The sequence below is a fragment of the Natrix helvetica genome (assembly GCF_964273705.1).
Source record: "Natrix helvetica genome assembly, chromosome: 6".
In the NCBI taxonomy this organism is placed as follows: domain Eukaryota; kingdom Metazoa; phylum Chordata; class Lepidosauria; order Squamata; family Natricidae; genus Natrix; species Natrix helvetica.
In genome coordinates, this window is record NC_138553.1 from 10768400 (window position 1) to 10795784 (window position 27385).

Consider the following 27385-nt stretch of genomic DNA (forward strand, 5'->3'; position numbering starts at 1 on the left):
GCCTTATGAAGCGGTGTATAAGTTAAAGTGCTATTGCTACCGCGTGGATTTTAAATTCCTCAGTAATGCCATACCTGCATTGCAACAATCCAGGCGAGTATTACATTACAATAAAGACTCTCTTTCTCTGCGACACACTCACGCATTTTACTTCACCTTCTTTTAAGGATCTTTTTCTTGACCTTATTAGTCTCCCGGTTCTAAGCATTCTTCTAAATGCTTCCTTCCTTTCCTGGGCTAGTTGCAAATCAGCATTAATTGGCATCATCTAATTGGAAGAAGGAGAAATGTAGCAATGAAACATTTGTCCTAATTACCAGAGGCCCACAGGAATACAATTATCTGTTTGAGATTTATTTTGGTTCCACTAATTACTTTTTTTTTTTAAAAAAAGGCATCATAAGAAACAAAGCTACTTTCACCAAGATTACCTGATCTGAAGCTTGCTTTCCATGCTAGTGGTAAGAGACTCCAGCTTCTATCCCTATTAACTTCCCCTGGAATTGTGGTTCATTCTACATTCGGTTTCTATGAAAAATCCAGATTATTTTCTTTTTACAACCCTGTAATCCCTTAATTCGGGGTTGAGTCAGAGTGACTGAATGGAGCTGATCATTTACTGGCCAGAGTTTGCAGCAGATACTTTCTCTTTGCATCCTGAGAGAAAAACATCGGTCACTTCCCGGGATTGAACTCGCAAACTTCTGAGTGGGAGGCAGTGATGTGCGGTGAGGTCTATGGCTGGTGAGGCTGGTGACGTCATCAGGAAGGCGGGGAATGGGACCACGTGTGCTGGAAGCTGAGGCTGCCTCAGCCTCCAGCACACATGATCCCATTCCCCGCCTTCCTGAGCGTGCTCCGCCGGCTTGCGCTCCGCAGTCCTCGAAAGCGACTGGGGAATGATGAGAACCTTCCTGCCTCTGCTGGACTTTGCAGTCCAGCAGAGGCAGGAAGGTTCTCGTCGTTCCCCAGTCGCTTTCGTGGCTTCGTCATCAGGGAGTGCCAACAACATTTCTGCCTCCGCAGCTCGCAGGCGCGGATGGATGGAGGTAGCCAGAGTGGCGCCGAGGCAGTCTGGCGGGCAAGCGACCGAGGACCTCCATCGCTCGCTCGCTCACTCTTTCGTCCGCCCGGACCGCCTCGGCGTCGCTCTGGCTACATCCACCCGGCCGCGCCCGGGAGCCGCGGAGGCAGAAATGTTGTCGGCGCTCCCGGATGACGAAGCCACGAAAGCGACTGGGGAACGTCCCCCAGTCGCTTTCGTGGCTTCGTCATCCGGGAGCGCCGACAACATTTCTGCCTCCGCAGCTCCCGGGCGTGGCCGGGCGGATGTATATAATATTATAATATTGTATTTGTGTTACAACCCCTGGTATGCCTAAATATGGGAGGAAGGTCACTACTCCCTCTTTCTGTCCTTCGGCTTATCACAGAAGACCATGCAGGCAGAAAACCATATTTATATTTTTAATGTTGCCTTTTTATATTTGTGTTGTATTTGTACTGATAAATAAATAAAGGGAGACTAGTATAGATCTATTTCGAGCTAATTAGCTCTCATCAGCTAATAATTATATAGTATATAATATTATATACTATTATTTCATGAAGAGAGGTGAGGCTCTGCCTCCCTTGCCTCCCCTGACCGCACGTCCCTGGTGGGAGGCATGTGTCTTCGCCACTACACTAAAATCCAGATTGTATCATTGTATAATGGTAGTATTTACTGATTTTCCTCCCAGATTAGATTGGTATTCTATTCTATTCTATTTTATTCTATTTTATTCTATTCTATTCTATACATGCAGCACTGTTACACCAGAATTTTTTTTGAAGTTTTACACCTTTAAATGAAAATCCCCTATGCAGAGATTCTGCCTGTTTTTATTTCTTTCTGTTCAGCATGACTGGAGATTAGTGACAGATAAGCCTTAAATTAATCATCTGTGGTCCTCTTGTGTAGGGCACTACAGTTATTAGAAGATTTAAATTATTATTATTATTATTATTATTATTGCTTTTTCAAAAGAAAAAAAGTAGTGTGATCTCAGTAATTAAAATGAGCTACAACCCTTAGAACAAAATGACTAATTAAAAACTACGCTTTAGTAATCCCCCAGACACACTGATCAGGAAAGATTTTTCTTTTCTTTCTCCCCTCCCCCTTTTTTAAAAGCAATACTGGTAAGAAGGAACTGACTTAACATTAGTGTAGAACGTTTGCTTGATCAGAACGTAGCTGTGTGGAAACATTATTAAAGATTTTGACAGCTGAAATAAAAGTTAGTCTTTTGGGTTACAAAGGATGTTCCCATGCGAAGCGTTCCATGAAGGAAGAATTTTGGGAACAGAACAGAATAGTCTTTAGCTGGCTTGTTTATGTTTCTCAACTTACCTCTTCTTTACTATTGACCATAAACAACAGTCAAACCTGGAAACCAATTTAGGGTCTCATTTATTTGTCACTGTGAAATGAAGGATCACTGGTGTCCTCAAAATGAAGCACATCCTTTGAACTAGTCCCTTGCTTTTTATTCTCACCAGTGCTTTTCCACTGTACTTAATTGCATCTGTAAGGGAGAAATGTATTGCAATACCAAAAGCAGTTTAATTGATATAGTTGATTAATCCTCTGAAGGTTATATCTAATCCAGAACAATTATGCAAAATTATTTATTCCCCTCCTCCCCAATGCCTCTGCAATGGGTCTTCTTCCTCAACCTTCTTCCTTCTTCCTCAAAATGCTAACTAGAAAGAGTAATTAATTTTAAAAAATCAAGCAAATGTTCAATTATAGAACATGGTGATTTTAAAGACCTTTAAAGTTTTAGATGAATATCTCATTTTGTTGAAGGCTATTCTTGTTGTTTTCTTATGACTTAACTTTGTTGGGTTTTTTTAAAGGATTCCCTCATGGTTTTTAATGATATTTTCACTGAAATTCAGTCTGATCTCAATACTGAGATTGGACAATCATTTGAAGAGGGTTTCCTGTTTGAGCAGGGGTTGGACTAGAAGACCTCCAAGGCCCTTTCCAACCCTGTTATTCTATCATCTTGAATTGTCCTAGCCTTCTGTTGTCTGGAGACCCAAGCCCTCATTCTTCCCTTTGTTTTGCATCCAAATTGTGCTATTTATATTTTTCTGAGTATTATTTTTCTCCTACCTGTTTTCTTGCCAATCATTACAGCGGCCTGGTATTCATGAAGGTTACCGGTATATATTGCTGGTGCTGACACATCACGCCCTGTACATGGACTCAATCACTTCAAAGACCTTTGAGTGGCTAATGTGCGTGATCTTTCTATCAGGTCAGGCATAACTGGTTTCTCAGCCTACTAGAATAGCCATGACATTTGAGAGCCTTTTCACCAGGCTCTGCTTCTTTGAAATCAGCTTCTGCCATAGTTACACTTGGGAGTCAGATCTCTTTTAAAGACACTAAAGATTCATCCCCCTCCCCAAGCTCCATATGATTTTTTTTTAAAAAAATTACATATTAATCTGCATGTCTAAGTGTTGTGACAATATTATGTGCTACAGGCCTTTGGTTTACAGATTCCTTATTTTGTATTACGAGGTCAGGACTGCTTATGTTAAATTATTAATTGTTGTTTTATCCTAAGCTTGTACTGTGCTTAGTTATAATCACATGATAGATTGCTAGTAGTATTTCCTGGCAAGGTTTATCAGGATGCTTTCCAAGCTGTTGCGTGTCCGGCCAAGGAAGAAGGAATGATGTTGCAAGTGTTGTCTATGAGACTCTCAATCATCTAGGTTGCGGTTGTCAAAATGCAACTGGGGTTTCTTGGTTTCCCCCCCCCCCCCTTCCCTTCTCATTCAAGAAGCTGCTTCTTGTTCATTCTTTCTCAGTGCAAGACTAATGGTACACTAGATACTTCCTGGAGAAAGTGAGTAAGGCTTGTTTATTCTCAGAACAATGCTTGACTCAAATTATTGTGCTTGTGTGCTGCTAGAATGAGCTGGGTGGAAGCTAACCTGGGTGATTATGGGAACAGGACTACTAGACGTTTTTATTGCCATGCTGGAGCTCCTGAACAGACTTTTAAGTTCAAGTTGATTCGATATTTGCGTGCAGGATTGATTATAAAGCCCCAGACAAAATTATTGCAGAGCATATTTGTTTTAGTTATGGTAAGGCAACAACTAAATCCATTATTTGGATGATTAAAGGAGCAAAAGAAATACACACACACACACACACACACACACACACACACACACACACACCTACAGTATATATTCTAGAAAGCATTCATTTCACTGTGCCTCAGGAAAGAAGCTGATAAGAGTTTCTGCTTCCATAGAGGGCAGGAGTTGGCTGAGAGTACAATTGCAGGAGTGAGACACAGAATAACAGAGTTGGAAGGGACCTTAGAGGTCTTCTAGTCCAAACACCTGGCTAAGCAGGAAACTCTATATACCATTTCAGACAGGTGGTTGTCCAATCTCTTCTTAAAGACCTCGAGTGAGGGACCCACAACTTCTAGAGGCAAGACACAGAGAAGGGCTTCCTCTTTTTCTCAGACAAAGCATGGATCTTTCACCTTTCCAGCACCTTTCCTCCTTGTTCTCCTTTCCTTCCTTGCTTGTTGGATGATATTGCTGCTCGCCCAAGAAGCAGCAGCAGCAGCAACAAGAATTTACTATCACATCTGGCTCAAGTATGAATCCTCCCAAGTGTGGTTGTTAACAGTGGCTCACTGTTGGGCCCGCAGGCACTGCCGCCAAGCAAACATGAAGTTACTGTGAAGAACGTTGTATCAGGGAAGGCAATAGATTTGCACCTGATTTTTTGGGGAGGGTGGGGGCTGGAAGGAGTCAAGAGGAAGAAGTAGGCAAGAGGAAAATAGGGCAGGGACAGGGATGGGCTACAAAATTTTCAGCAACAGGTTCTCTGCCGGTTGCTGGGTGAGCATGGCCATGGTCGGCATGGCCTAGTTGGCCTCCTGCACCACAGGGGTGGTGCTGGTTTCGCTTTCCCCAGGCTCCAGAGGATTTCCTTGAGCCTCTGGGAGGGCGAAAACTGCCTCCCCTGGGCTCTGGAGGCCTTCTGAGAGGCTCGTTTCCGCCTCTCCCTGAGCCTCTGCACGGGTCCTGCACTTACCTCGCATCTAAAACGGGCCGCGTGGAGACTCCTGGGAGGGGAGGGGTGGGTGGGCAGGGCCAACCAAGAGTGGGATTTGGAGGTTCTTCAAACTGGCCATAACATTAGCCACGGGTTCTCGCAAACCCGTAGCAGCCCCCCCCCCCCGAGCAGGGAAGCAAGATAGATTACTGATGGGATGACTGGCGTAGTGGGAGTTGATGGTAGGCTAAGAACATGCTGTTGATAGGACTTTTGACCTCAGGGACAGTATCTCCCAAGATCAATATTCTCCTGAGCTACATTGACTAGCAAGGTTTTGGTCTTTCTGTCAACCAAAGCAGGAATAGGAATATTTCCATGGATGCAGAGAGTTTTAAGGAAGTATGCGCAGGGTCAGTCCTGGGTTGAGATAATTAAGAGTCCGACAGGTCACTTTTCTCCAGGTTCTTCTTCATGTGACACAGCATGTTCACCTAGGAGGTTTTCTTCTTCTTTTTCCTTGTTGAAAGCACTACTGTCCTCCCAAGTCACCTTGATCCAGTTTGGATCTACTTTAGCAACAGGCTGGAATGAGAAGGTCTCTTGCTATGAGGGGTTAGGATGTATAGATGAGCTGAAGGACATGCACAAGTAGAGAACGTCAAGAGGACTTTTGATCAAAACCACCTGAGTTAATAAATCATTGCAATGCAAGACTTGTAGAAATTAACTGCATTTTTCTGAACTGTGCTCTAATGATAATTAAATATAAAATGTAGTTTATTGAATAGGATAAAATGGGGAAAGCAGAATGTTAATGTTATTTATTAAAAAATTGCATTTTTTTTCAATCATCTTTCAGCTCCTTGCTTTAAATATTTAACTTGTTTTCCTACTCTCTTGCCCTGGATTAGCAGTTTCCTTCCATCACATAGTTTTGTTTTCATTTGTATGCTGCCTATGTGGTTGTTTGTTGAGAAGTTCATTAATATAAAGAGACTGCAAGCGCGTCTCAAGCTATAAAGAGATCCTGGGAAATTAATTCCCAACCACACATGCACAAAAGCAGACATATTTCATTATCCTGCCATGACATTGAACGATAAATGATGAAAATAATGCTGAACTTAGGAAAAAGTAAACAAAAATTATGAGTATAATTCTGAAGAAGTAGAGACTCTTCAACAGTAACCTTAGCCTTGGGGAGTTAAGAAATGAAGGCAAAATAAGTCTAATATGAAATGCTCAAGACACTAGTAGCTTAATATCTGCCATAAAGCAAACAAACAACAAAATTCTAGATTGTAAGGAGAAGATAGTGACTTAGTTTACTCAAGACCAACAAAATAACCTTGGAGGGAAAAATGAATGGCACTTGGCCAAATCAATAAACCAAAGGATTCATATTTCAGTATAAATAATTAAGATATCGGTAGCAATTTCTTCTAGTGTTGCCAGTCCTAAGAGCTAGAGTACACAAGGAGGCTAAAACTACTTTTATTCAGATTGACTATAATAACAGAATCTTGTAAGTGTGATTATTGTGTCATTCCTCCCCATCTTAAAGTTCAGTGAATTTGGGAGTATGTGTGAACTATTTCCAAGTCTTATCTGGCTGTTCTAGGCTTAAAATGTGCTCCAGCTTCCTGTCTACACAATACCTACATATTTTACTTACTCTCCAGAACTATACACCAGACAATTCTGAATCTGAAGATATTCTTTGTTTTAACAGATATCTAGTTCAATTTAATAATAGAAAATCACAGAAAGGGAGAGTAAATTGCCTGAAATTGCCGATTATGAAATAATTGTGTAACAATTATTGTAAAATAATTTTTAGAATATGCATGTTGCATGAATACCAATGAAATCTTTTTTCCTTTCTTTTGGTAATGCTTCTTTTATGATGAGTGAGTAAAAGCTGTGTCCTCCACAAAGATACATCTGTGGGCTATTCCCTAGGTTGTATGAAATCTATATAGGACAGGACTGTTTTAAGCTTATCCTGTGATAAAATAGTTGATTTCTTTTCCTCTTGTTAAAGATAGAAGAGTCATGGCTTGTCTATTTGGATAACCCTTCTGCAAGATTCCTCTCCTGGATTGTATCTTATATTTCTTTCAAGAAATATTTTCAAACATATCTCAGCTTCACTAGTGTTATGTTTGCTATTGTAAATAGGAGTTATAGTATAGTGTGATTTGGTGCATTTTCCCCTAGATGTTAAACTCCTTGTAAGTACATAAAAGATAGCAGACAATCATGGGATCATTCATTCATTCATAACTTTATTTCCTACCCATCTCATATCCAATTATTCTTTGGAAGACTTTTGAACTTCTCCATTAATTTTTTGGACAGGGAAACTGAGAAGATGACTCTTTTGAATTTCTCCAGCAGGAGGAGAAATTCTGCAATAATTTCTCAAGGATATGATTCCATTTTAAAAATAACTAGTAATTAAAAAAAATTAAATCATGTAAAACTAGGGAGGCTATAGATTGCTGAAAATATGATTGTACAATAAATAATATTCACATGCATTCCAGGGCCACCTTGTAATTAAATACTGTAAATGACAAAACACCATACTCCATCCACATGAGAATACTTCTGAAATTCTCTTGAAAGCCATTTCAAAAGCAAATTCCCTATAATACAGCTGTAGAAGAACTAGCAGAATAAAATGCAGAGGATTTCTCTGCCTGGCACTAAAATAAACATACCTAAGGAATGAGTACTATGAATATGCTGAAAATGATTACTTATTGTATTTGGCTAGGAATATCAAAGCATTTGTTGAAGACAGCTTTCAGGGGAAATTAAGTGATCTTTTAGGCAGCAATTCCGTTTCTAACATATGCTCACATTTCAAAACATGTAATCTTCAAGAAACAATTAATATGTCTGCTGCAAATCCAAGACAGCATTTTCAAGAGAATAAATGAAAGTCACACACAGGAAAATAAATTTTGAATGAGAATTATTATACTCTCTTGGCTTCCTAATTCCTCCTTAACAAGATAGAAAATAAATGCCATACCCCCCAGATTTATTCACATGCCTTGAAAGGAGAGGATGGGAAATAATAAACTGTAATCATTTGGGATCTCAAGGAACAACACTTAGAAACATTTTGTAAAATGGAACTGAAGGCATAAACTATGAATTTAGAAAAGAATGTTTGAATTAAAGAAAAAAGGATGGAATATTTTAATTCAAACAATAACTCTCGATTGATGATGCCTTCTGATTTTAGATAAAATACTCCTTCCCTAAAGATGTGGAAGACCCTTGTAAAATAGCAGTGTAACAAGATGCATGGCAAGAAAACGATTGGGCACCCAGTTATTTTATGACCAAACTATTTACAGACATGTTGACAACCAAATATCAGATGATTGTCCTAGGAATGGCTGATCAGCTGAGGAATCATCATCTACCCCCTTTTTTAAGCCCACGAAATGGAATTCTGCATATTGTTTCAAGCCTTTTCTTTATAATACTTGATGAACTAGAACTATCATTAAGTAGTTCCAGAATTAGCTCCAGTGATTCTCATAGGTGGCTAGAATTTACTGTAATGTGCCAAAGGGGGCTTGATTTTCTCCTGGATCTGCTGAGCTGAACACCTACTTCTTCTCAATTCGGAGAAGAACCATCATGAGTCTTCTGCCCAGTCCTTCCCCAGAGACCAGGGCTTTGCCATAAACAGTCTATCCCTGTGATGGCCAACCTATGGCACACGTGCTAGAAGTGGCACACAGAGCCTTCTCTCTGGGCACGCCACCCATTGCCTGTTGCTCTTCTGAGTTCCAGTGCATGCATGCACACCGGCCAGCACACATGCGTCAGAAACCAGAATAACAGGTGGCCAGTGCACGTGTGCCGCAAACTGGAAGTTCAGCTTCCTGGTGCGTGCATGCACGCTGGGGAGCTGCTCTTCCGGTGCTCCCTCACGTGTGTGTCAGGGAGCTGCTCTTTCCAGCACTCCTGCATGCATACTTGGTGCCGAAAAGGTTCACTAACACTGGTCTATCTCCTCCTTCCCCTCTTTGATCTTGGGTGAAGTTGCCATTTGCAACCAGCTGGGTCTCTCGTTCCTGTTCTTGGGCCTTGAGTGGAGCTCTTGTTCCTCTGGGTCTTCATATCACTTCTTCCAGAGAAGCCATCAGTGGACCTTTCTTCTCCTTTCCCAACCAGGAACCAACAATTGCTCCACATGCTTAACTTCTCTCTCCAGTTTTTTCTCTCCAGCTACACCAATCATTCCGGGCAGACTTTTTCTTTTCTTTCCTTCTCTCTTCAATTTTTACACTAGACCCATGGAATGTCGCCCAGCAACTGAGGAGGGTTGGGTGTCATCTTAGGACTATAGACCCTATATACAAGGTGGGGCCAAAGAACGTCTGCCTCAAAATCTTCCTACAGTAGTCCTGGATAGAAACTAGGTCAGCTCATTACGCTTTGTAACATTGCAGCTGCCCTTCAAGACCAGAACTGATCTTCTTTTCCATTTTCACTCAACAACGGATGGTTTATGCCAGCAGAACAGTAACCATGCTAGCTAGGTTATTCAAGCCCATACGCTACAATCCAATTTCTCTACTTTGAGACATTCATTCTGATACTATGTGCATGAAAGTTTTTTCATCTCAGTTCTGAGACCCGGTGAAAGCGTTCAGTGCAAAATGATTCTTCACGTAGTCCAGCAGAAAAGGGAGAGAGGAAGACTAGTTAACTTCTTCATGCCATTGCTTATCTGCCTTAAAGGAAGGTAACGTAGTTGCTGTTTGAGGATTTGGTTTGGCCGTGGGCCTATGTGTTTATTGCACACTATGCATTTTCTTGCCTTAGGCTGGGTGATCTGAGGGATGTATCTGGCTTTCTTTGCCAGGAGCCCATTCTACCTAGCTGTATCCTGAACACTATTCTTGGAAATGCCTTCTTTAATGAAACTGATCTAGTCTTACTTCTGCATAATTTACAGGCTAATTTTTAATCAGAAATTTGTGTGGACTAAAGATTTCTTGTTATTTCTCTTTCTCTGTGTTGGGGTCTTTTCCCGTGTTTGATTCATTGTAGAATTAATCTGATACTCATGAATAGTATGTTTGTTTTATTTTTTGTAATTATGTTTATTTAAGTTTTATTTGAGTTTTCTGAAGAACAGGGATAGAGATGAACTCAGAAGAATCATTTTAAATTATAACTAAATTCAGTAGATTTCTCTCTACTTTAGTTCATTTTTATTAAATATAAATGTGGATTTTTAAGCCTTCCTGAAAATATTGGCCCTATTCTGACAACTGAAATATTACATAAGCCACATCATTTGCTATTAATGTCATTCTTTCAACATCTGCAGTGTGCCTAGTGATATGAACTGTGCAGTGTGCTTGAGACATTCATAAGTGCAAAGTTGAATGCCAGTTCATGCTGCAATAATCCTATGACCGTACATATCCTCAAGGTTCAATCATGCCACTCAATAAAAGCAACATTAGACACAACTCAATATTAATAACATATTGGGTTGTATAAAGAATCTGCTTCTATGTGGTTTAGATAATTATCAGCTACTGGCATAGCTTAGTCACCAAACATGATTTTAAAAATAATAATTCAGAGCCTAAGGGAGATAGGGGAAAATGAAAGTCCATGAACTTGCAGACAGGGATCCAGGTGACTGGGAACTAAGAAATTACTAAAAGTGTTTGATGACATATTTGATTGGATCGACCTTTTTTCCAGTAGAAAAGTATGCTAGATTTTAATTACATGCTTTGACAAATGATTCAGAAAATCCCTTGTTTATCCTTCTTGATGCATGAAAGAATGTCAAAGGTCCAGCAGCTTGCTTTCTTCTTAATAATAAAAATTAGTAACAACCTTCAAAAGACTGAAGACCTTCTGGTTACTAATTTATTTACCATATGTACAGTATAAGCTGTAATTTCATTGTATTTATTTTGTACAATGACAATAAAGATTATACTATACTATATATTAGAAACCTGGGTGAGAAATAATAGTGTACAGAGTTAAAATTATAGTAAGTCCAAGAAAAGACAAAAAAATAAACACACAAAAGATGTAACAACAATCTGGGGGTCTGCTGGAATAACATGAATTTAATTTACCTCATGAATATCTTGAAAGAGGCCACTCACCTCTAAGGGTAACAAAGAGAAGAACTACCACTGAGGAAGCCTCTTGTCTGTTCTACTTATTGTGGACCTTATGGAGGGGAGGTGGGTTGGCTCAACAGCCCCTCTTTAGATGTCTGTACTAGCCAGCCACATGCAACCTTGCCAAAACATTGTCCAATATAATCCAGTATAGGGCCATGAAGGACTTTAAAATGATGGTTAGCTCTTTGACTTGGGTCTGAAGTCAGATGGCCGCCAATTCAATTACTTCAGAATAGAGATAATTTTACTTACAGCATTGTCCTGTCAGGAATCTTGCTACCAATTTTGAGCCAGTTGTAGTTTAGGAATTGGCTGTCTTTGAAGACTGTTTCTAATATGGAGTTTAAACTGTGTGGTATGAAATAGCATTGATAGGTCTAAGACCACTATGGTTCCACAATATTATGGTTCCATTTCTCATTTTCTACACAAATTTTAGTATAACATTACATCCTTGCACAATGTAACACATACTATTCGCTTTTCCATATAGCATATGATCTAATTTAGCACTTATGAAAAAAGTATGTTTATTTCTTTCTGATATCAACCATCCAGTTTTATTTTTTCCCTTAAGACTACAGTGTAATTGATCTTGTATTCAAATCAATATCACCTCCTGGATGAGTGTTTATGGGATTAACTAAAATAAAGTGTACACTGGCAATGAAATCTTGAGCATGCTTACTTAGAAATAAGTCTTACTGAGGTTGATGAGTCTTACATAAATACATTTACATAAAATTGAAGCCTAAAACTAGCATTTTGCATGAACAGGGAAATGATAAACTAAATCTGCTGCAGCAAAAAACTACTAATCATCTGTTTTTCTGATAGTTTTGAATCTAATAAATGGATTTCATTCCACGAAAATATAAGAATTAGTTCTGCTATAAAATTCTATGCATTTTACATGCACAGCATTTTTACATGTTTAATAATGTCTGCATACAAATCCCAGCACCTGGCTACAAATACAAAGCAGAATGCCCAAAATTTTGAGTTTTAAACAAAAGATCTAATAAAACTAAGGGATCATCCATTCCTAAATAAGAAAGGGGTACAAAGTAAGAATTATTCTTGGGTTTTTGCTGCTGAGCAAAAACTATTAAGCTACAGTGGCAGGACTTCATGGAAATCTTAACATCTTTTCTCACACACAGATAGTCCTTGTTTAACATTATAATTCGGATGGGCAACTGTTGCTGAGCAACAGTTATAAAGCACAACTACATGATCTGCCAACTTATAATGGGAGTTACACCACTTCTGGTAGCCATACATAGTAACAGAATCATACAAGTCTGAATGCGCTTCTCCCTTCCCTTCATCTTTGTGTGAATTAAGGTTTATCTGAGGCATTTTCTCAAATTTTGATTTTTGAAATGGGCTCTAGTCCCTCTTACCTAACTATACTCCTGGCAAAGGATCTTCCCTGTCTTTCAAGGGCATTCCTTGCAAATAAAGGAGAATATTATAAATAAATAAATAATCCTCCCCCCTAACCCCCAAAACTTTAGACCAGGGGTGTCCAAACTTGGGAACTTTAAGACTTGTGGACTTCAACTCCCAGAATTCCCCAGCCAGGCTGGCTGGGGAATTCTGGGAGTTGAAGTCCACAAGTCTTAAAGTTCCCAAGTTTGGACACCCCTGCTTTAGACTGTCTACTGTTGACCACACCCCATTCCTAAGAGGTCTGTAAGGGTAGTGCATAAGAGCGTCAACGTGCCTACCATCCCTGTCCTAATCTCCCTTTTTATTCGGATCCTTTTCATGTATTTAAAAATCATGTTTATACTTTTATATATGCTTGACAAAATAAATAAATATTTGTAGCTCAATGACTAAAATGAGGGGTCCTTAGTGCTTTCTCAGCTTGGCTGTTTTCTTACAGATGTTTCATTGTGCAAACTAGGTAACCCTCTGGGGGCACTGATGATGTTACAAGTTTGGGTAATGAAATGCCTGCGAGAAAACAACCAAGCTCAGAGAGCATCAAGGACCCCTCATTCCCTGTGCCATCTAATCACCCCCCCCCACTCCAATAAAAAGAGCCTGGAGAATGATAACAGGTGCTTGGCAAAATCACCCCCACCCCTCAGGTCTCTTGCTCTGCTACTGCCCTCCTCAGATTTTCTCCTGGTTTGTCTGTGGCCTGCCCTGGAATGACCGAAAATAAGAACAGTTAAGTCTATTTTGCATACTAGCTATTATGCGGATTGGAGAGGCTGTGCATGAAATTATTTCGCTGGGAGGTAGAGAAAGAGAAAAACGGGCAGCCGATCCAGAGGCTTCTCAACGGCTCCAGCAAATCCAGAGACGGAAACCATTTCGGGGTGTGCGTGTGTGTTTGAAGCTCGGCAAGGATGAAGGCCTTTTTGAGGCTTCTCAAACGAAGAGGATGATTTTTCTGTCCTTCCTCAACGTGGTTCCCTAGGACGGGATATGCATTCAATACACAGAGCAAACGGGACATTTTGAAACGCCGATCTACCGCTCCGAATCGGCAGCGGAGCAAAACCGCCAGAACGGTTTTATTCCTTCAACTCGCCGCCCGTCACGAGAAGGCATTCTCCTTCCCGCCCTTTTCACAGGCTGGCCAATCACGCCGTGGGTCGCGCGGCAAAACCGTTGGCCGAAGAACTTCACCCCGTGACGCCACAAGAGCCCCGCCCCCTCCGCGCGCTCGAGCCCCACCCCCCTTTTCCCGCGCGGTCTCTTGGGGCTTTTTTTTTTTTTTTTTTGCGTTTGAGCCAGGTGGTATCCTAAACCTACGGGGTGAACTCCCCAATTGCCCATGGCTGGACCGGGGCGAGAAATATGCCGCGCAAAGAGCCGCTGATCCCATTGCAAGAGAGGAGCGAGGCGAAAAGCTCCACGAGGAGCTGCCGGGCACCATGGAGACCAGATATCCTTGCTCTTATCTGCCTCCCTCGCGCTTCCCACGCGTGGCTGAATAGAAATAGAAAAGGATAAAAGAGTTGGAAGGGACCCCAGAGGTCTTCTAGTCCAACCCCCTGCTTAGGCAGGAAACCCTACACCACTTCAGGCAAATGGTTATCCAACATCATCTTAAGAACTGCCAGTGTTGGAGCATTCACAACTTCTGCCTTGAGCCCTGTGGGTTTAGCGCTTTTGCTGTCTGGAGATAGAAGCAGCTCCAGCAAAAGCTGTCCTATGAGTTAGGGCAGCCATTAGCGACTGGGTGAGAGTTCGGTGCCCAAATTTTCCTCCTAAACTCAGGTAGTTCATCCTTGAATGGGAAGAAAGGTCTGCCATTGGCATCGAAACAAAGACCTTAATTTGCTTCTTGTCCTTTGGGAGATATACATATGGTCCACGATTTACAAGAGTTCATTTAGTGGCCATTCGAAGTTATACCATCACTTTAAAAAAAGTGACATATGACCATTTTTCTCACTTATGACCGTTGCAGATCCTCACGGTCATGTCAAAATTCAGATGCTTGGCAGCGAATTCATATTTATGACCTTTCAATGAAGAATCCAGATTCACTTAACAACCGGGTTAACAACTGCGGTGATTCACTTAAGTGTGGCAAAGGAGGTCATAAAATGGGGCAAGACTCACCTAACAAATGTCTCAGCAACAGAAATGTTGAGCTCAATTGTCATAAGTCAAGGACTACCTGTATTTCTCCCCTGTGCTGTTATCCCTCTTTAACAGGAACAAATACCTGCCAATCTCTTCCCTTTTGAAGAAGGAGCATTGGGCAACCTGTTAAGCGACTGACATTATCAGCCAGAGGTTTAGACTTCACTTCCCCCCCCCCCCCTCTCCAGCCAGACCTTTTCAAGAACCCAGATTATCATTATAGGTACTCCTTGACTTACAGCAGTTCATTTACTGACTGTTCAAAATTAGAACGGCATTGGAAAAAAGTTAATTTATGACCATTTTTCACACAACCATTGTAGTGTCCCTGAGGTCATGTGATCAACATTTGGACACTGGGCAACTGATTCAAATTTATTTATTGCAGTGTCCTCGGGTCACGTGATCAACTTTTGACAAGCAAAATCAACGGGGAAATCAGATTCACTTAAAAACTGTCACTAACTTAACAGGGATTCACTTAATTGGGGCAAGAAAGACCGTAAAATGGGGCAAAATTTGCTTAACAAATGCCACTTTTCTGCCTTTTATACCCAAGGAATTATTTATTACTCTGATCACAGCTTTTTTAAGTAGAAACTTCCAACTGGGGGGGGGGGGGGATGATGCATACATTCCTTGTCTCCATACTGTAAAACAAAGACATACATTTAATAATCAAAGGAATTGCTGTCTCCTAGATTATTTATTTATTTTAGATTTTTCTTATCCTACCTTTATTATTGTTACCTTTATTATTGTTATAAATAACTCAAGGTGGTGAACATACCTAATACTCCTTATTTTCTCCACAACCCCATTGAGATGAAGTGTGGAGAAATAAAGTGTCCAAGTCACCCATGACTTTCGTGCATAAGGCAAGACTAGAACTCATAGGACTCCTGGTATCTTAACCACTAACTGGCCCTCTTATATTATGTCCATAATACATGCTTCAGGGAAAATAATCACCAACAAGTTTAAGAGTGCACTCCTGACTATATTATTTACAATGTATTAATTCAAACATAGATTTTGAGTGAATCGTTTGAATGTGGATTAATCCTGTGTATAAAGATGTATTTTTTATGTAAAATGAATGGGTTTTGCTTCTCCTTTCCAATATGTATTAACATTGGCTCTCTAACCTCTTATTTTGAAATACATTTTTGTTATTCATTGGCTGTAACCTTTTTTAAAAAAAAATCTGGTTATGATTTTCAAGGCTCAGAGGTTTTTAGCATTTAAAATACTGCCGTATATAATAAAGTATTCTTAACTGCTGTCATACTGAAATGCCTATTTTAAGCATCTTGGAATAGGTGTATATATTCAGACATTTTTACATCCAGGTTTTTTCTGCAGATATAACAATTTTGTATGTATATTTCAGCTAGGCACCAAAGAAAAACGAGAAGTATGATTTATATTGATTTCTGATTCCCTTAACCAGCTTTTCATTTACATGGTTTTTAAGCATTGTCCATGACAGATTTAGAAAAGGAAAGATTAATTTGGAGAGTACCCTGGAACTTCTTAATGACTTCGACATTCCTTTTGATTATATTCATGTGAAAAACATTTTTAAGGTGAGAAAAATATTATTTAACCATTTTAGAAATAATACTAACATGATTATTTTTAAAGATAATTTTATAACATGCTAGGTATTTGCCAATTTAGTTATCATATCCGTCAATTATCATTTGGGGCAGTGGCAATTATTTTGTGGGATAATTGTGTTTCTTACAGTGCCATGTATGATAATTAAATATCTGATATTTAATTATCATACATGGCACATTATGTATGACATACTAAGTATCCCTGGTAAATTGGTGAAATATCATGCAAGCAGTATTGGCAATGGCCACAATTTAAGGTTATTAAATTGTATTAGTTAATTTAACACAATAGCCTTATATATCCCATCATATATCCTAATTAGGTATCCCCAATTTGTTTTCCTTTGCAAAAATAATAATAGAAGTACGCTGTTTGTGTCAGGGCCATAGTGCTGAGAGAGAGTTGAGCAGTGTATATTCAGTGAATACACTGAGGGCTTTAGGGCTTTCTTTGCTAGCCAAAAAAAAGACTGGCATTGTATTCTCTCTGGAGGTAAGTCATAACCCATCTTTCCAGAAACAGATTAATTTGTGAACTTTGCCTTTTTAAGTGTGGTTAGCAGTGATATCACCAAGCAGCCTCTAAAATAACAGTGCTGTTGGTATTTTCTACTATAGAAGCCTCGTTGCTTTAAAGGAGAAACACCTACTGAGCTCTTCTGTCAAAAGAGTTTGAAGGTTTCAGTATTTGTAGATTGCATACTCTTCTGAGTATAAGTAGTCCTTGACATACAACTAACATTCAGATCAGAATTTTGGTTGTAAGCAAGGCAAAGAGAATTGCCCCTGATTTTACAGCCTTTTATTTTAGCCACAGTTAGGTGAATCATTGCAGTTAAGAGAATCACATGGTCATTAAGTGAATATGCTGCTTAACTGACTTTGCTTGTTGGAAGCCAGTTGGGAAGTTACAAATAATGATCAGATGACCCCAGGATGCTGCAACTGTTATAAATTCAAACAGGATACCAAGTGCCTGAATTTTGATCACATGATCATAGCGATACTGTGAAGGATGTAAGTGCAAGGACTAAGTCATAAGTCACATTTATTTCAGTGTAACTTCAAACAGACACTGAATGAATAGTTGTAAGTCAAGGGCTACCTATAACCGAAACTCCTCTAAGCTTATCCACACTGTCACTTTGATGACATTGCTAAAATATTAAATTAATTTTAAAATTAATTAATTTTAAGGAAAATTAATTAACCTTAAACTATTAGATATATCAGTACTTGATAAAATTAAATAATTTAAAAATAATTTAAATGTTCTAAATATTTCCTCAAGGTAGAAATATCTTACTTGTAATGTGTTTTGAAATAAAATATTCTGTTATGATAGAGCCATATTTTGTGTTACCTTCTGAAGCACATAGAAATATATGTGCTTTTAAGTTTTTTTGTTTTTTTTAAACAAATCAAAGCCATATTTCTAGATAATAATAGATAGATAGGAGCCTTGGTGGAGCAATGATTAGAGTACAGTATTGCAGGCTAACTCTGCCCACAGTCTGGAGTTCAATCTTCAAGGCTCAAGACTCAGCTGAGATCAGTAAACGAAAGATCCAGATTGTTGGGGACTATATGCTGACATTGTAAACCACCCAGAGACTGCTATAAAACACTATGGGGTGGTAGGTAAGTCTAAATGCTATTGCTGTTGCTATTGCTAGGTAATATAAGGAGTGCATTGTAGCTATATGATTCATTTGTTCAAATGGCTAAATATAATCAAAATAGTTTGGGATGAATTTCTTAAAAACTGCTTTAGATTTTACTTGTCAGAACCCTTAACAATGATGACTAGGAGCCAACCTAGTTAGACTGAAAACAACATAGCTGTATTAAAGTACAATCGTCCATTCCTTGAGTCAGCAGAAAGTTGTTCTAGCTTGTTTGCTGAATCTAATTCTGCCACAATATTGAGGCCAGTATTGAGGTCACAGGACAGAGTAAGGGAGTTGATTTCTCCTCACTGAATATCACTTGTTAGTGAGATAAAAACCAAAAATGACTTTTTTAATGGGAAAGGGGCTGAAGCAGAGGTGGGTTTCTGCCGCTTCGGCCTGGATCGGGCAAACCGGTAGTGATGGCGGCAGGAGGCTCCGCCCACCCACCCGGATGCTTCGCATGCACAGAAGCGTTGCGCAAGCACACACGAGTAAACCGGTAGTAAAATAAATTGAATCCACCACTGGGCTGAAGGAGGAGGTGAATTTGAGGTACTGGTCAGAGTAAGACAACTGATTTATGGGGTGGATGGGGCTCTCCTCTTTACCTTGCAGATCAAACAATGACCTTTCACCTGAATGGTAAAGGTTGCCTGGCTAAATAGGAGAAGCCATCCTGCTTCTTTTTGCAATCCTCCCTGCTCCCTTGGTCACCAGAATGGAAATAAAGCAGAGAGAACTATTTAACTGTTAAGGTTTTGATCTCCCCCATATCAAAGAGCTGGTGAGTTGTAGATTCCTAGATTATCCTGCCGCTTGGCCCATCTCTGCTATTGGGACTGGTGGGGAGGAGGTAGATCAGGAACATTAATAAATGAACTAGTATGTCTTTTAGTTCCTTGTCAGCTCCTGGCACTTCACAAATTTCTCCATACCAGTCAGCTGTTTTTCAAGCTATTTTTAAATATAGGATTGATTCAGGACTGGGTGGGTGGGATAGCAGGACAATCTGGGAGACCTAGATCTTAAGTGCCTCTGATCCTATCTATTGGTTTAGAAACCTATTGGATAAAGGTGGCCATCTGCCACCTTCCTTCCTTCTACCATGGATGCAGTAAAAGCAAAAGAGAGATGGCTATTTATCATCTAAGTCTACAATTATAGGGGGAGCAGAGCAGGGGAGCCAACTTTATCTACGTAGACTTCAATCCCATTAAGCAGACTTATGCAATTGTAGATCTGGCAGGGGAAGAACTGTATCTCAAATTACAGTAGTTTGCTTTTATAGGCACGACAGGTAAATATTAATAAAGTTTAATAAAATTTAATTTGAATATGAACAAGTGTGGAGAGGGGGATGTGTCTTGAAGTGACAAAATTTGTATTTTATTGCACTTTGGTATATAGGAACCTCTACCATATGACCAAATAGCTGCTATTGGGTTGAGCCAGGTCTCTGAACCAGGATTAACTCAAAGATTAAAAGAGAGACATTGAACTTGACACCTGAACAGAGCAGAATGCTCTTGGAAATCTGTTCCTTGGGATTGGAAGTGTGTGTGTGTGTTTTTGTATGCTCACAGCAGCCTAAAGTAGCAACAAAAGTAGAGAAATGTAAATTATTAAGTCTAAAGAGGAAATGGTTCTTAAGATTTGAAATGAGGGCATTTGCCAAATACAGTGAGGTGCCCATGCTAGGACTGAGGCATCTTTCTTATTTCAAATTTGAATAATGTGAACCTCTAAAGAGATGTTTGATTTTGTACAGTGATATCCAGAAGGAGTAGCTGAAATGTTATTCAAATGAGAAAACTAAACATTGCCTGAAAAGGAGTGATGCTATAATTTCTGGGTAACTTAATAGTGGGATATACAATATTAGCATGAATCTAAAATATAAGTTACTTCTAGCTACAAATGGATATTCTTTAGAATACCATGTGGATAATGTTCATTGGGTGCATATGAAATGGAAACATTGTAGTACAAATAAAGTATATTATAACACAAATATATCTGAAATATATAAACAAGCTAAATAAACTTGGCTCTTTTTCCTTTTTTGCTTGTCATTAGTATTAAAATCTCATGTCCCAACACTGGACATAATCAATTGATATGATATCCTTGTGATTACTGTGGGTAAATAAATTAGCAGAGATAACTGCCAACCAGTAATCTTAACCTATGTGGTGGGGATGTAATAGACTAGTGCACAAAATCTACTGATAGACAACTTGTTGATAAGCAAAACATGAAAAATAACTGGAAGATTTTGCTAAATGCTTATAAATAAAAGTTATTAGCCCAGTATCATGCTTATTTACCTGTTTATTTAATAAATTGAAACATAAAAACCAAACACAAGTTGAAGTAAGTATTGGTCAACTTAGATGCTCACAAGTCTGTTTTATAGCAGCCCGTGGCTATAATTATTACCATACTACTTTACATCGGTATACATTGAAATATTTTTTTTCAATGCATGGAATACAAAATATCTCTCTACAGAAGCCCAGTCCATAAAGATTGAGAAATGTCTAAAACATGACTTGCTTTCTACTCTCTTTCTGTTTTTTTTGGGGGGGGGGAAATCGCTATGTAACCTTGATTTGATGTCCTGTTGAAAGTAGGAGGCTGGTTATTGTTGGAATAAAATGATGAACTAGTATTAAGTTACTGCTAGATGATTTTTTTAATGGTAAGTTTTAAGTTTATATGAACCTGCTTTTAAAAGACAAGATTGGGGAACTGAATTTGGTTGAATTATTAAATCTAGCCTTCTACCCGAATCCTCCAATTCAGAGGAATCTACTTTGTGTATCAATCTTCTCCAAGCAGTGAAGATAATTTGTGTTTGGTGAACTGGCCAGCTAGAAATTCTCTACATGAGCTTGGGTGAAGTGGTCTCTACTAACAATCTTACAAGATAATCATAACATTGGGTGACAACAGTAGTAGAAAGAGAGATTGGTCTGTTGGACCATAATGCCTTCTTGGTTCAAGAAGTATTTAAGATAAGTAGCTGAATGTTTTTCAGCATTTTTCTTTTTCTATTAATAATATGTGTTGTATGTATCTTATTATTTTTGTCTTTTAAACTAGACAAGTGATTCATTCAAGGCTGGAAATATTACTATAGAGGATTTTAGAAGAATATATCTTACTATAGCACATAGATGTGAAATTCATGAGCTCTTCACAATCCACTCTCCAAACCACAGAATATTATCGCTACCAAATCTTGTTGATTTTCTCAGAAATGAACAGTTTCAGGATAATGCTGATGAAGCAATTGCATCTCAACTTGTTGCAAAATTTGAGCCCATTGAAGAAGGTATGCTGTATTTTTAATTTCTGAATATCACATTTTTTTACTAAATGGAATTCAGTAATACTACACATCCTTTTAATATTTTTAAATGTACACAGTAATTTAGAAATAAAACATATTCTCAGGAATCTAATTTTCAAATATAAAACTTTGGACCACCTTTAACATTGAAATATTATGGATTTATCAATACAAAATATTTCAAAGATGGAATTGTTTTTCAGTTATCATGCTAAAAATAATTCTTTTTATCTGCTGTCATTTCCTAGTGGAATTGAGTGGGTTGATGAAGAGGTAAATAATACATTGTACGCTAATTTGTCCTGCTTTCCAAAGTAGCTTTGGGCAAAGATATCCTCCTTATCTGGTCATTCTTTAAAAAATGGTCAATATGTCCATATAGGGATTTATTTTTATTTAGTTTAAGCCAATTGCTGCTGGAATACAGTGTCCTTTCCTTCACTTGGGAGTTGGATTGAGAAATGATTGCTGCTGAGATTTTTACAATTCACAAATCTCCAATTCCCAATGAAATGCAGGGAATGCAAGTGAGTGAGGCTTTAAAATAAAAGCTAGCTGTAATTGAGTCTGGTGAGGATACTATTTTATGCATATTGCAGTGAAAACTACACTGAGTAAGGGTGTAAAGGCTTAACATTTCCATCTTTGCAATATTTACATCCTGAAGATATCAATGAGAAAATACATTCTGGGGAAAGTCTCTGGTCAATTTGCAACTTTATTCCTAATTTATTCTTCACTATTTGACATCTGTTGATACAGATTTCTCCCATTAATGATTAATTCAATTAAAAAGTATATATCCCACAATTAAATAGTTACCAGGTCCCATAGACCAATCAGTACTTCATAGCCATAAAAGACCAGTGATATATTTACTTAGTCTAATATGATAATCTCATCTGCCTCTAGCTAAGATTTAAGTCAATATAACTGTATTATGCTCAGACTATAAGCTGAATAGCATAGGAAAAGGTGATAACAACCAGTCTGCAATTGTAATTGAAAGCAGACTGCAAAAAAGTCTGAAAGGCAATAGTAAAATGAGGGATATAATCAAATGCTGGTAAATCTGAAAAAACTAATCTTCATTAAATTTACATGGATTCATTCTCAAAAAGATTTAGAATTGCGAATAGAATTTTAAACATGACCACACATGAATTAAGTATATAAAATCGTAGTATGTTCAAAGTTCGAATGCATTGCAGACTTTTAAATTTGTACTTATTTTGAATAGTAATATTCTGTTTTCCAGTTAAAAAGATCCACAAAGTAATCTTTGATAAATTTATAAAAATAATATGACTTTATGGAAATATAGCTAAAATAGCATTATCAAATACAACCAAGAGCTCCAAAAAGGTGCAGATGTTAAAATGCTAATTATGAATTCTGTTAAAGACTTGAAAGAATAAAATTATTTTAGAGAAATTAAGGTCCTCTGTAGTTCATCTCAGATTTCCCTCCTAACAATCTGGAGATGAAAATTTATTTGAAAGAATAAATTTTTCAGAACTTTGATTAATAATATTTATTAGAAGGAACTTTAAGAATCCAAGTGAGTATTCTACTCTCAATGAGGCACTAATACATAAACAACAGGGTATCTGTAGCAATGATCACAGGCTTCAAAATGATGGGAATAATTAAGAGACTAAAACTTCTTCCTTGTTATATGCCTGCAATGTTTGTGACATGCTTTAAAATGGGCAGACATTGATCACCTAATTGGTTTTGCCATTTTTAGACTGTAGCTATGAATGTCCATGATAGATAATATGATGGAAAAACCATCTTCCATGTTCTTATATTCTTTCAAATGCAGGGGGCTAGAAGCCTGCTTTTGAGGGTCACCTTGTTTCTGATTATTGTTTTGCTAGTAGATGTCTTTATTAATATGGGAACAAACCCTCACATTTAAAAGAACAAAATAAATGTGTATCAGAAAGGAGTAATATTTGTATAGCATGTTTCTGTCCTGTAGTGTCAAAATTGAAGATATATAAAAATTAAAAGATTTAGGGAAGTATGAAAACAGTTGAAATACTAAAAATAAAGGATTTACATTTTAATTTTCTAGATACTGTAATCCTCGCAAGTTTAAGGATAGCCAAATCCTCCATTTGTCTAGTCTGAGTATGTTAAAAGTAATTAGTGTATTTGGCCTTAATCCCTATAGTGTTCTAACTCTAATTATATTTAGCTCATATATATTGCTTAAAAATATTTTACAGTATTTCAGAATGTGTATGCTAAGTCATAAAGTGTTAAATCAGAAATACAGACCAGCTGTCTTGAAATTATGATTGCCTTGTATGATACTAATGCTGATGCAGATCACAGTCTGGAAAGATTTTTGTCTGACTCTTACTGTATTTTTCGGAGTACGAGACGCACTGGAGTATAGGATGCACCAAGGTTTTGAAGAGGCAAATTAGAAAAATAAGTAGGTAGGTAGATAGAGGGATAGAGAGGGAGAAAAAATTGCACGCATAGCCATATGGAGGCTTATAAACTGCTGGGGGCTGGGGGGGGGAAATGGGCCGATTTTTGCTCATTTCTGCCCTCCCCAGCTCTCTGAAAGCCTCCATAAGGGTATGCATGGCCATTTTGGTGAAGGGATGGGGCTTCAGGAGGCAAAAAATGCTGTATTCGGTGTATAAGGCGCACCCAGATTTTCAGCCTCTTTTTTGAGGAAAAAAGGTGTGTCATACTCCAAAAAATACAGTAGATCTTACACTCCATTAACAGTTATTCGATTGTTCCAAAATTAATTTTTTTACCTATATATGAAAATGAAATTGTTTCTGTCCATTTTACTATACATTTCATGTCAAACTATTTAGTTGTGGATATTGCATTTTAAAAAACTCAATTGTGAAGAAAATCAAAAGACAGCCCTCAGACCAATGCTATATACCAATACTATATACTACATGTTTACACATACAAAGAAAAGATAGAAGGAATATCTTCCTGAAACAGATAAAATAAACTGAAGAAAAAGATAAAAAAGTCTTACTTATGCATTTTGGGTATTACATGGAAATGTTGCAAGGAGAATAGAAATAAATTATTCACACTAGTCAGAAAGAGAATTAATGGTTGTGTCCTCATTTCTGTACCTGATATACTACATAAAAAATCAAGTTGCAGATAAGATAGTGAGGGCTGATTGAGTGCCATTCACACATACAACAAAATTAAAGCTTGGGTATTTCAGGCTGTCTGTCTAATGGGCAAAGCTTCAATATCAGTGTTTCTCTGACAACAAACTTCCTAACTGTGTAATAACTAATTATGGAGTATTTCTTTGCTCTCTAACTGATATTAATCGCTGGGTTGGTTTTTCTTAAACACAATATGTTTGGATTTTGGTTTGCTTCTTTGTTTCTCTATGAATGTCATCCAATCCTTAGTTACCAGCTATCATAGGAGCAGGTTTACTGTATTTTTGGGTATTTCCCATAGTGTAGGTCAGTTCATCTCTTTCTCACAGAGAGAGGGGTGCTTTTATGGGGATAGAGAGGAGGAGGCAACATCATGTATACTGCCCTGAGTTCCTATACAACAGTGATGGTGAACCTATGGCACGCGTGCCACAGGTGGCACGCGGAGCCATTTGTCAGGGCACGCAAGGCATGCAAGGCATTTGTCAGGGCACGCAAGGTGACTTCCGGTTTGCTCGGAGGGTGGTTTTAAGCGTTCCGAAGGCTTTAGGGACCGTCCGGAGGCTTCCCTGAAGCTGAGTTCACCTTTTTAATAGCCATTTTTCACCCTCCGGTTTGTCACTTCCGGTTTGCTCGGAGGATCCTTTTGAGTGCTCCGAAGGCTTCAGGGAAGCCTCCGGACGGTCCCTGAAGCCTCCGGAGGGCCTCCGGGGGGGGGGCAGGGCGGGGGAGGCTCTTTTCTCCCTCCCCAGGCTCCTATAAAGCCTCTGGAGCCTGGGGAGGGCGAAAAAAGCATGTAAAAATGGGGGGGGAGTCGCGCGTTGTGCGCGCATGGGCACTGGGGGGGGTCGCACATTGCATTATGGGTGCGGCACGCCCGCACATGACCCCCCTGCGCTCCCCCCACTTGTGGCACGCGAGCCAAAAAAGGTTCATCATCGCTGCTATACTATATGCATAAGGTAAATCTAATAAATACATAAATTAAGGTTGGAAGATATAGTAATATGTGGACAATTTCAAATCAAGGAGCCACACTAGGAAAAGAAAGAAAGGAATCTTTAAAAAAAAAAAATTAAAACTTTGCCAAAAAAGGAAACTAATAAAGTTTAAAATAGATTACAGGAACAGTTGAATTTAGAATATTGTTTATAGAAGTACTTTTGAACTAACTAAATATAATAATATATTCCTATAAGAATTATTTAATCTTGCTATAAAGGAGGATTGGATGATTTACATAAATAAAGAGACAAAGGAAACTGAAAGGTGTAAAAGACCACATATAGAACTATACAGTGCTAAAGGGATTAAAAAGTTAAGCATTTAAGGGAAAAAGCCTCTCTTTATTGTCTATTTCTCATTTCTGGATTTAGAGTTAAAAGAAAAATGGTTACTACTAAAAAGAGCAGCAAAAATAAAAGGAGGAGATCATGGTTATATAGCAAATAACAGAAAACAGAATGGTGGCAGGGGTTTTATTAAAGGTATTTATAAATATGGGGAAGAATGTCATAGCATTAGTCATAGCATTAGTGACTGAGGTAACTGCAGCTATGACTGCATCAAATAAAAGTGATCTGATTTCACTATAAAAAAATGGAAAGATTTGCAAAAATGGAAGAGAAAATGAACAAAAGTTGAAATAACCTGTAATACAGATGAATGGAGAAGTTAAACACTTTAAAGGAAAAAAATGGAAAATTTGGAAAATAAGACAGAAATGGAAATGGTAAAAAATTAGGATAATTTGGCACTACTGGAATTGAGAGAAATATCTTTTGTTCAGACTGAGAATAGCTCCAGAGGAACTTGGTGGAGATACAAGAGGCTTGTTTTGAAGCCTTACTAAAATTTTTGGAAGGAGACAAAGATAGGATGCAGACGTGGACAAAGTATGCAGAACTAATACAAATACGCAAAGTTGGTAGCAAGACATGTACCATTTTTTTTTTCTTTTACTGTATTTTTTCTTCTTGGGAAACCCAAACTCTAATCTTAATAGAATAGAAAAAGTAATTCACTAATTAAATTAACAAAATAAAATTATTAACATTAACTGTTTATATTTTAAAATTTAGAGCATAGATAAAATGTGTTATGCCATGTGTGGCCCCCATTATGCTGAGCTTGAGCCAGATGTTGATGGCAAATGTTTAATTTTGGCAACATATTTTGTGGTCATTTTTCAGGTTTGGGTGGGTTTAAGTGTAGAAATGGTAGCAATGTTCCCCAAAGCCTGACATTTCTTTCCTTATTCTAAAAAAAAAAAAAAAGGCTTTAAAATGTCAGCTGTCCCATTTCTAGTTACAATACCACTGTTAATAGGTGGCTTATTTAGGTCCTTTAGACTGAAAGACTGAGTTACAACTTTTGACTCTTTAGCATTTGTAGCACCACTGTTGCTCTAGCTGCATTGTTGCCCAGTTTGCTTCCAGGTCCAATTCAAGTTGTTATCACCTTTAAAGCCCTTTATGGCATAGATCCATAAAGTGTTATCATTACCGTTACTTGAGGAACTCTCTCACCCCAATGGGATTGGCTTGCCCAATCCAGGCTGACAGAAAGGGCATACTGTGAAACCCCAGCAGTCAAGGAATTCTGGACAGTGGGGTCCAGAAATAGATGTTTTCTTTTTGTAGCACTGTCCTTTGGAAT

At 38.3% G+C, this 27385-nt stretch overlaps 1 protein-coding gene across 1 annotated transcript in view; it reads left to right on the plus strand.

Moving 5' to 3' along the window:
- Positions 1–27385, plus strand: part of PLCZ1 (phospholipase C zeta 1) — a gene marked incomplete at both ends in the record, with an annotated part of 72653 nt that overhangs the window by 13155 nt on the left and 32113 nt on the right. The window contains 2 exons of the mRNA XM_081958696.1: positions 16355–16490; positions 21305–21536. Of these exons, the coding sequence (XP_081814822.1) occupies positions 16355–16490; positions 21305–21536 (368 nt within the window). The remainder of the gene's footprint in view (positions 1–16354; positions 16491–21304; positions 21537–27385) is intronic.